The following is an 11,807-nucleotide window of genomic DNA, read 5'->3' as shown; positions in this document are numbered from 1 at the left end:
GAATTTCAATTTTAAATACGCCTTCAGCTATTTTATCGAAATAGGAATCGGTGTAATCGAAAGGTTACGAATCGTTATATTCATCGATAAATACGTTGGAACGAGTTGAAATTGTTAATCATCGTTGCGAGTTCCATTTTAAAACTGTTTGGTTGTAAAATATTCCGAACTTGAAGTTTACACTCGTGAAAACGCGAAAGTACGTACACGTTTTAAGAACCGAACGAAAAATTATTCGATAGATGACGATGAAAGATTTCCTTAAAAATCTGCGTTTTTAGAATTCAATGAAATTAATTAAGTCAGATAAAAATGGAAGAAAAATTAATTCTAATAACAGGAGTTAATAATAAAGAGATACGATGCTAAAATCAGGATAATATTGATTTATTTTCGACTATATCTACACCGAAATTAAAAAAAGCACGTTCTCTTCCTACTTTCAGTTTAGAATTCCTTCGCGTATAAACACATCCGTAGTGCTATTGAAAAGGAAATAACAGCAATGATGAACACGGGGCTTTTGAAAAGTTTTATAGGAGAATCCCATTGACAGGGGAGTTCTGTGTAATTCACAGCTACGTTTTAGACGGTACGCGTATCACGACCGGCTACGCGATAGAAAAGGAACCAGTGATGTGTGACTGGACCGAGGAAGAAATTCTGCGATACTTTGCGTCGGACGAAATAAAAGGAGACACGCAGAACTACGTCGAGCCATCTTTTTCGAATCACGGATACGCCGAGCAGTCCCCTTTTTCCAAATCTACCATGCATTACGAGGAGAAAATAACCGAGCTATCGATCACAGACAGCTTTGTCTCCGTCTTGTTGACGTGTCGCATGGAGCACAAGAACTATGCCACGGTGTCCTACGATCAGTCAGCAGTTAACTGCACTTTATCGATGCCCGACGATCTTCGAGTCAGCATATCTAGAAGAGGTCATTACGAAGTTTCGATGGCGGACGGAGTTAATCTAAAGGTAATCAGAGCCTGCTAGATGAGATTCGTTCGAAAGCGGATATCTAATACCGTCGGCCTCTAATAGCACTTCAGATACCGAAAGATACTCAGTTAGACTCGTAGCTCCTCGGACCTTTGTGAGAAACTCTGATCGATACGATGTTTTATGTAGATACGAGGTTCATTGAAATAGTCTTCTTCCGATACAGCTCGGTTATTTTGCTCTAACACTAAACGTACCGGTACTTTACACATACCTATTCTTACCATATGTGTGCTGCACTCACTCTTCCGTGTAGCATTTATTCGTTGAAATCAAAAATCAATTTAAATCTGTTATTATCGGTGCTCCAGGTACATATCTCTAGGTACCTAGATATCTCTAGGTACCTAGATATCTCTAGGTACTGACTCTTCTGTTTACACATCACATGCTCAAGTAGCGAAGGATATAATATGTTCTAATACCAAATCAGAACTAATTCTATTCAGCCAATCTCTTCACTCGATAAAACAGCTACTACATCGCACCTCTCTGTAAAAAATTTTCTTTTTTTTCTTCTTATACACATCTCGTCTGTTTGTATATTTGTATATTTTTATTTTTATTTGTTACCTCGTTGTAATCATTTTCTTGTAATTTTTCTAATGGGTTTATCCCGTATATATAAATGAAATATTTATATATATATTATTATATTTTTTACACGTGACTGGTTTCTCCATCATGCATTTTCCGTAGACAAATTTTTGGCAAATTATGCAAATTTCAATGGTTTCATTACCGGTACACGATCTTATTTGGCATTTTTTTCGTGATTGGGAATTATTGCTTGGGCTGCATGATGTTTTGTTTTGTAGATTTTCCTTTTCTTCTTCAAGAAATTCGTCATACTCTGTAACCAGTTCATCTACTGATTCTAACAGGAAAGGCTGTCTTGGTATCTTTATTGCAGTTAGGATTGTAAAAATAATAAGGTATAACGGAAATCTTGTAATTCCGTACATTTGGCAGAAATGCGTGGCTAGTTTTCCTATTTTTCGTAAATTTCTCTCCACGACTATATCGAAAATTGATTTTACTAATATTTATACAAGGCATGCCATCAATTTTTGCATTTAGAATTTCCTTTTAGAGTACATCGCAATATTATTTCTCATAAGAAAATACCTTTCCATTAGATCAACGAAGACAACCTATCGTTCCAAGGCAACTCGTGCACTATTTGCGGTAAACAGTCAACCTCTACCTACAATTTCTTCTCTTCCGTGTTACCAACTGCCCTATTCACCACGGTTGACGTCTTCGGTAACATACTCGAAGTAAAGGACGATGGTGAAACGAATTATCATCGAAACGTTGAAACATCGAAACGTCAGAGACGAAATTCGACTGTGGACGAACAACACTCGAAACAGCAAGAATATTATAAATATTGCGAAGAAGAATTCGAAGACGACATTGCTGAGCCATCCTGCAATCACGAAGCACTGTGCTTCACTAAAAACGTCCTCGGTTGCAGAATGTTTTCGATAAATCGAGAGCTCACTGCTTATGAGTATATTCATCGGCTTACCAGGAATCAGATCGAGCTGGTGGCAGTATTCGATGACGACAGTAGCATAATCTTGTATCCGAGTTCCCATCGACCGATGCTTCGTCGTCTGATCACATTGGAGCCCGTAGCAGCGAAATCTCGACTGAAGAACGCACTATCGTTTCCGGTTAGATAATCGAGCCAACTTTCCTTGCGTCATTGTTTGTTTCCCGGGACTTCTCCTTCCCGTGAATGCTTACTTTAACGAAATAGTCGCTGAGTTTGTGTTAGAGACGAGGAAAATCGAAGGGTCACAGGAGGAATTGTATAGAGTCCGCTTTGCTTAATTCTAGCAACGAGATACAACAAGGGAGAAGTTGGCGAGATACAATAGAACTTTGGACTGCTTTGTTCTTGACTCTCGCTTCATCGGGGCGATATTTATCGCGAGTGAAATAATTGAGAATCGTTTATATTTTCAAGTCATTTATTCTCTCCTGAGTACTTAAACTTTCCGCGATTAAGTCCAGATTTGCTTCTAGCGTTACGAATTAAATTAGTATTGGTAAATTGAATTAAATTATATATAAAATCGATTGGAAGAACGTATTTTTTCTTTTTGTATTATAAACCGCAACTAGATCTTCCGTATACCTTTCTAATTTATAATTAATTGCAAAAAATACTATTTAATTGTCCACCGTATGACATTTCATTTCGTATTATAACGTGAAACGTCTTGAATATTTGCCATCCTACTTTTCCAAGAGCTTTTCTAACGCGTTCGAAAATTTTCAGAACGGAAAGCTTGTATTATCTCGGAAACATCTTCAAAGGCTTGAAAAATTTGTAATCCTTTTAGCGTGAAATTGAAGGACCGTATAATTTAACCCGCAATCATATTTTTATAATAGAGACTCCGAACTTTTTCTCACAAAATTTGAGAAGTATAAAAAATGGAAATTGTTTTTTTACGATGAACAAAATGCCCTGATTTGAATTTAATCCTGCAGGATTTTAAACTGAAGCCAACGAATTTCGATAGAGGAGACATATTACGGAGTACTTATTCGATTCCGTACGATTGGCTATTTCCATTCGGAAGGAACGGTAATGGTATTTGGAAAAATACCCACGACCTGCCTCTAATGGACGATGTCGAAGCTCTGCCCGAATTATTGAGAATTCGTATTCTGCGTGGCTTCAAGGAACCAGGTGGAAATGCGGTGATCGATCTCCAAAGAGCACTCGGACGCTATTGGATGTCCGTTAGTGAATTAATGTCCTTTTTACGAAGCTACTGCCAGATGTTCCAATTAAATTTGCCCAACGAGTTTCCGAGTCGCTTTTCCCTTCCATATTATGCAAAGTTATCGAGGTTTACGTCGCTTAAATTATTCGCTTAGATATCGCAACACGGAAAAAACGTTTTTCGCGTAGAAGCAGACGGAAGCAATTTATTTTTTCGCTGAAGCTTTAATGCACGCGTACTTAATAGCGAAGAAATATAGCTAATAATTGAAATTATTAATAAAAACAAACTCAATTAACGATATTCGTTGCAGAGAAAAATAAAAGATATCGCGCTATTTATTCAAAATTCCTCCACAAATAAATAGCTCGAAATTACCATATACTTGATTGAAAATTTGGTATTACGCAAATGTATCGGAATTAACAAATTTCACGTTGCGTTAGATAAAGAAGAATGACTAATTTACCTAAAATTATGTATACAGTTGGTTGGTGACATTTTCCCATCACGTTTCACCGCGGATCAAGAAAGGGAAATCACGAAAAAGACGTCAGAGGCAGTATACGGTCATTTAGAGGACAACCTGCATGTCCTGTCATTGGGTATCAAAAAGACGATCGACGTCGAAACGTATAAAATCGGCTTGAAAAAGCAGTGGACGATATCTGGAACGACAGCTCGACGAAGATCGATGAATTTCGACGAATTCCTCGGGCACAAGGATGTAGAGAGGGAAAAGCTAGAATGGTATAAACGTTGCATGAGGGAAAAGTTCATCCTGCCATACTTTGAAAATATCACTGGAATGTGTTTTCTTTGGATAATGGACAGCATAGAGAACGCAATGTCGGGTAACGAGGCTTTCGATGAAATCGGCGAAAATTAAAGGCATTTAAATGGCAATTAAAGGGCACGCGTATGCAGGATCACCACTTAACTGTATTTTGGCAAATAGCCTTAAAAGACTTTAATAAAATAATTGAATATTCCTGCTATTTCTGTAATTTTTGTGGGGTCTCTAGAATAATACACGCTGTAGAAAAATATAGCAATATCGCAATTGGACTTTTCCCCTTCCTTTTCTTATTTTTCTTATTTTCCTTCTGCCCTTTTCTATTGGTCTGTGATGAAAAATTTAGGGTTGCGTTAAGACAGCAGATTATCATCCCGACGCAGGATATTTGTCCCCAAAATTGCTCTTGAAAAACACCGATAACCTGTTTAAGGGTAGTTTGAAACTGCTGCTTCACTTTTTGACAGATGCGAATTTTCGAAATCTTCCGTGGTTATGGCATCGAGGGATATTAAGATTAAGCCGGGTTTTCATTGCACACCTCGTAACAGCGTTAGAGAGATTTCTGTAATTTTTCCGGGCCCCTGGAGTAACATGTGCTGTAGCAATATGTAGCAATATCGCAGACTCGTGTAATCTCCTGAGCTCTCCGGAGTCATTTCGTGTCTTGCAACGGCACTGTACCGCATCGAGAATTGTCTTCTAGAACGGGTCTGTTCCGTGACAATGTCGAATCTTCCGAAATGATCTCAAGTTTCGGCATGATATTTCGCGATTATTCCTAACAACATTAGACGTTTTAATTATAACGCGCAAGTTTGACCGAAATTAGGTACCGAATTTTGACACAGGTAACTGCATAGTCCCCAAGTACCTCGGAAGGTCTCCAAACTCGTTCCAACAGTGTTCCAAAGTGCTCGATAACGTCCTCAACTGTCCCAACCTATTCTTAAATTCTCCCCACACCCGTATTTCGCGATTTTACATATATTCGTATATATAACAGTATTGGAATTTCTAGGACGAAATCAAAGCGTTTAGCATGCAGGAAAGTAACCGTATTCAGTTGCACAACAATAGATATATAAAGTTTAATGTAGGTGAAATATATACACTTATGTGAATTTAAAAAGCAAGAGGTTTAAATACATCCTTATGAATTACAATACTTTAACTCTTTGCACTCGAAAGGCGACTTCAGTCGCCTTTTAATCAGATTCTAAAGATCGATGTTAATTAACCCTTTGCACTCGAGAGGTGACCCTCAGTCAGCATTTCATAAAATTTGGAAGATCGATATTAATTAATGTATCAAATTTAATGTAATGTAACAGTGTGCCAGGTATCGAAATCAAATAATTCTACAATTCTATTATTATAAAATTCTTTATTTACTGCTCAAAAAAGTATTGTCAGTTTTTTAATAAAGAATCTTCGATTTTCTACTCTTCTCTCGCCAAAAAGTCGAGTGCAATGGGTTAATAGAATTGAATACTTTCAGGATAAGACATCCTCGATGTATGAACTCTGTTAGCAGAAATAAGATCATATTTGTCGTAGAAATTAATGCAAAGAATATTCCATTTTATATCTTTTCAATACTCCTTCATAATTATTTTGCAACGAAACACTTGTCGTAATTTGACCAAACGTCACCGAGCAATTAACCCCTATTATGCTGAGAATATGAAGCACAATGGTTATTAAAAGCAACGATTACTTGAGGGATAGTTGAAAAATAAATGCGATGGTGTGCTCCTCTCTGTGGCCATTTTCGCAAGTTCGTAAAGGTGTAATTACATTCAGAATTTCGTTACCGGGACGAGAAAATTCTATAACTCGTGATTTCATCGAATACGACGAACAAGAGCGGAGTTATTATCGTCGTGGCAAAAAGTTCATTATCAGTTTTCGATTCGCGGTCCGAAAATTCGATTAAAATTGACGGTAATTACGAGAACCACGCGCATCCCGTGCAACGATAATCTGTCGCATAATGACGACGAGACTAAAGTGGAAAATTTGAGAAATTAATCGCGCGAAGCGAACACGAATACTTATAGATCTTATCGATAAATTTTGACATTTTTCAAAGCTACTTTACATTTTAAATCTTGCCAATAACGTGACAATATAATAATTCCAATATCCCGAAATTATTATAACGTGCAATGCAACTGACATACTTACAAAAAAGGAAGACAAATTTTTCCGGTGCGCGAGGAGAGAAGTAACAATGAACTGCTAGAAGAAACGAATAATCGGACCAAGTCGACGTCGTTTGTATTCAGCCAAGTGTCTTTGATAATACGAAGAAGTTCTCCGCGTGAAGGGAACAGATGATTTTCCTAGCTGATTATAAAGTAGGATCGTAACAACCTCTCCCCGATGTTTAACTCGCGTGATCCGGTTCTCGTTTCGTGTAAAGGTAAAGCGGATGTAAATCAAGGTTTATCTAATGAAATTAAAGAAATGCACCACGCCGACGTTCGTTCCAGTTTACGGTTACTTTTAATTTACGAAAACCTGACACGACCAAACCGAGGAAAACTAGTTCGCCCCTACGTTCCCATCGTGACTTACCCTCATTCGTAATCGAAACGCGAACAAGGTGGAACAGAGGGAAGGCCGCGGTGGAAACTTGGTTTCAACTTTCCAAGTGTCCGACGCACGTATCAGAACACAGCACGCAAGAATTTTCGATCAGTTCCTCCTGTTTGCCAACTGCTTCTTCCATTATAGTCAACGGCTCGCCCCGCAGCGAGCGCGTTGCCACGCATTAAAATGAATCACCCATGCCCGCTGATATTCCCGAAAACTCGTATCACGTGATTTCCGTATCGAGTTATGCTAATTGTCCGCGGTGTTACAACATCATCGACCGTTCGTGTTTATTGTTCGATATACGTCGCCCCAACGACATCGATATCGATGCAGATCGAACACGTTTAATACAAGCGGACTAGCAAGATTGCCATGGGGGCCATGGTATCCTCGCTAAAGATACGGGCACATTTTCGTCTCGCATGCACGTTTTTAGCAGCTGGTGATTCCAAGACGCGTGGCAAGAATACCAGTGGGTGGAGAGTTGGGAAAGGGTGGCCCGGCATCGTAAAGGGGTAACAGCCGTCACAGTACCATATGCCTGGGACATTACTCGCGAAAGTAGCGAAGACTCGTAAAAGTACGGCACACGTTTTTATACTTTCTTCCGTTTTCTTTCCAGTCGTGTTCTGAGAACCCGAGTTCCCCTTCGTTCCGATAGAAGAAAGAGAAATCCGCGCGCAAGTCCCTGACCCAAGGGAAAGTTACTCCGCTAACTGTACACGGTTAACCAAAATATCGATCAAATGCTTCGATTATTCCACGGTTTTACGTTTTCCTTTCTTTCTTCTCGTATTAGCTTCCTCGTTTCCAACGAAAATATTAAACGTCCCGCGAAGTAGATAACGCGCTGACTGGCTCGCGTGTAATCCCAGGCAATAAAACGGTAACAGCTTTGTTTTTATCGCGCGCGACCAGATTGCGCGAAAGTCTGAGAGCAATTGGTGGTGGGATGAAGATAGACACGTTTAGCATGAGACTCGCGTGGAGAATTTAGGATGAGAAGTTCGGGATTTGCAAATCAGCTCGATAAATATGATTTGACAAGACTCGTGTACGCCAAGTGTACTTTGCTCTTGTTACGATTAATATCGGAATTGCATTTCGAGACTTGATATAAGTGCATTCTCGTTTACATGCAAGGTTTTACGTTCGACTGCCAGTCCTGTGTCTACATCGATAGAATATTGACATCGATCAGCGTCTGTCAGCTTCGATCATCGATCATTTTATCTACATTACGTGGAAGATTAATGCAGCATTAATGAAAATGCTACGTTACACGCTTTGTAAAGTATGCAGCTGACTTTACTCGATTAGATTGTTTTGAGTATGTATATGTATTGGAATTGTGTATCATTAAAAAACTGAGGATTATTTAAATAATCTAATCCGAATAAAAATTTGTAATAGATGTGATCCTTTCCACGTTTAGAGGATACTCCTCCAATGTCTGTAATCGTATTTCTTCGTGGAATAATACTTTCTCGAATACGCCTCATGAATTGCTTCTTTCATCTGGCAGGTGAAATCACACGAAATCGTTGGGGAACGCGGGACGACTCCGTATTTCCGGTTGTCCCCTGCCCTCTTGAAGGATTTTGCTCACGTATTTTTAACCTATATCATTTTCCCGTCCAAAACGTCATATGACCTAGCACGCCAGAGAAAAAAAATTCCACCTCATCTCGTATTATACGTATTCCCTCATTGCAGTAGGTCTCACTGGGACCTAACCGACACAATTTTTTACCGCTAACCTTTACCATCAACGTTTCCTTCCTCTCTTCTTTCATCAACGACAAATTGACTTTGCGTGATGGAATACTTTATGAGAAACTACGTACGCACATTTTTCATAGCGATTAGAAGAGCGTAGGATAGCTAATAAGAAGACGATGGATTTTAAATATCTAAATCGTTGGGCCCAAGAGCATCAGGAACGCTTTATCGACAGACTTGAACTACTCGACGTTCCCTTCGTCACGTAATTAGTTTACTTATTAATCTCTAAAAATGCCTATTATCCACTTTCGAACAAAGACTGCTTGCTTTAATTATCCCCGAAAACAGGAAAATTGAAAAAAAGGAATGTGAAATAACGAAGGTATATAATGAAGAATATTATTGTAAAGGGACTCGACTACAATTCCTACTCGAAATAATCAAACAGCACGGATGAAAGAAATCACCGCGTACATTGTAAATTCATGAGCTAGCGGCGAGCACGCGAATATTGTAGCACGTTAATCAAGCATCAACAGACAATTCAGTACGAATGTACGTGTCGCAAAATCAGTGTTGCAGCACCACAAGGGCCGGAGATACCGAGTATTCCAACTATGGAAATAAGTAACCCTACAGTCATCGTATAATGAATTCCACATCCACGCGCACACAGGACTGGCCCTGCGCTATTCCAGGATCCAGAGAAACCGCACATTATACCACTGTCATACGACGGATCTCCAGCAATCTTCGCATTGAAATGTGAAGACATCGATGCTAACTATACCGAGATTCCCCAAGTGGGGCCTGAGATCTGATAATCTTAGAAAGCTAGGCTACCATTAAAGTAATTAGGAATCCATTGAGATCATGAAGCCTAATTTAGCCACGGTAGGATTTTGAAATTCCATGCAAGTGAATATGAAGTATCGCGACCTATCGTAGGATCTGACCCGAGTATTACCTGACCGTGATGACAACTGCGACTTAGATTTCCATGAAGCAAAAGATATTTCTCTCGGATCATTCAGATTTAAGATCACGGAAGGATCCTCGACTTTGATTCTCCGAAATGTTCACTGCTTCAAACTTGAATTTCTAAAACTACAAAGTTACTTACGATCATTTTCACAATCTCCGTGTCGTGCAGTTCGATTTCCCCCGACGACGGAATGACTGTAGGCGAGTTCCACTTCACTGGCGTCACAGAATTTAGTGGACGATGATCCCAGGCTGATCCTGTATTCGATTCACTGCACTCAGACCATGGAATTCGACGTCGCAGAGAAACCGAATTATAAATATCCCACATTAACATCGGTGTTTACCTTTGTTAGTTTACTAAGTCAGAATAACCATCCTTCTGAAACCAAGAACTTGAATATTACGAGTCGAATAATTCGATTTAAGGAGTGAAAAATGAACCGAGTATACACATGTCGGCATGCTAGGGCTTGAGAGTAAATGCAAGAAAACACTTGGGCTCACCTAGCTGACGATGGACAATAAACAGCAGCCTGGGGTTCAAGTCGAATGTTCAGGGTGACGTCTGGAGTGCACGTGCTCTCGTAATCTCATGATCGATTTCTTAAGACAATCTGGAAACAACGATCTCGAAAGCGTTAACTGTGATAGCAATATTTTAATCGGATATTCAAAGCGACCCGTTTTATGTTATACCCGAAGGAATTAACTCGAGAAACAATCACGTATACGGAGGGGATAGACCAGAAAGGAAGGTAGTAATAGGTAAAATGAGTAAGTGAGATGGAATACAGATTTGCAAATATCGCGCTAAATATATCGGCTCGTTGCGAGCTTAGCCAGGGCGCGTATACGGACGTTTACGTATCACGTTATTGGACAAAAGTTGCACCATCGGTTTTAGACGCGACGCAATCTGATTTATCGGTCGGCACGGATTTTTCGGTACGAGAGGGAGAAACTACGAGACGGGCCATTTTTCTCAGGCTGCAGCTGGATAACGCGCCACTCTCTCCCTTGCTCGCCCCTTTCTTTCTCCTCGTTACACCCTCGCCACTCTCGCTCTGTCTCACTTGCTCCCGCTTTTCACTTCCATCCTAGCTAGTTGCTCCTTCTCGCTAACAGCGAAATATATAAACTCCATACGCTTCTAGAGCCCGCCGGTGGTGAATCTATCTAGTCGGTATTTCCGATAAGACTAAGGACAGTTAACATATTGTGGAGGATATCGACATTATAGATCTTGTTCTCGCACTCCACTCGATCCTTTCGCTGGGATAGATTCGTTTTATTCGGGATAATTGATATTTCCAGTTCGTGACGTGGATCACGGTTACGAGACGCGTCAGAGGAACCGTCTGTCGATTTAATTTGATACTAATATTCCTCGTCGGCACGTATTATCAACTTTTCTACCTTTTTGCCCAACACTTTATGTTCATAAACGATAAGAGCAGTCGTAAATATCAGGCTAATAAAAGGTAAAACGAATGTTGCGGGCAAACATTTTAACCAAATAACGCTGTGAAATTAAAATTTTATTATTGGTTTACCAGTGCAATTTTGGTGAAAAGTTCGTTCTGGCTTTTCGAAAAAGGAAGCAGAGTAAAAGGTTCGCGGCAAATGCTGTTATTTATTAATTTCAATCTCGCTGAAATTTATTTATAAAAACACGGCGCTTATTTCGTGCAAAAATATGTTCCATTTGTAACTTTTATAATAATAAATATTAATTCTTCGAATAAAAAGGATGTAACAAACAATACAACGTTTGACTATCACGATCGATATTTGTCCGCTTCGGCGTTGACTCATACTCCTGAAATACGTATGTACCTTTCCTTTTACTCTTTAGGAACGATTCAAAGCTTTTTAACTTATATATAATTTCCTATAATTTGTAATCTGCGTAACTATATATAATTTAATATGCTACAATT

The 11,807-nt window shown here is 39.3% G+C and overlaps 1 protein-coding gene across 1 annotated transcript in view; it reads left to right on the top strand.

Annotated features, from left to right (window-relative positions):
* LOC108552022 (uncharacterized) overlaps window positions 1-4,644 on the top strand; it is a 13,530-nt gene extending 8,886 nt beyond the window's left edge. Inside the window, exons 8-11 of the mRNA XM_017906400.1 lie at window positions 494-984; window positions 2,148-2,690; window positions 3,517-3,771; window positions 4,243-4,644. Coding sequence (XP_017761889.1) covers window positions 494-984; window positions 2,148-2,690; window positions 3,517-3,771; window positions 4,243-4,644 — 1,691 coding nt within the window. The remainder of the gene's footprint in view (window positions 1-493; window positions 985-2,147; window positions 2,691-3,516; window positions 3,772-4,242) is intronic.
* The last annotated feature ends 7,163 nt before the right edge of the window (window positions 4,645-11,807 follow it).

Source organism: Eufriesea mexicana, unplaced genomic scaffold (assembly GCF_001483705.2).
Source record: "Eufriesea mexicana isolate 0111107269 unplaced genomic scaffold, ASM148370v2 scaffold4744748565, whole genome shotgun sequence".
Lineage (NCBI taxonomy): Eukaryota > Metazoa > Arthropoda > Insecta > Hymenoptera > Apidae > Eufriesea > Eufriesea mexicana.
This window is presented reverse-complemented; position numbering and strand designations above follow the sequence as displayed.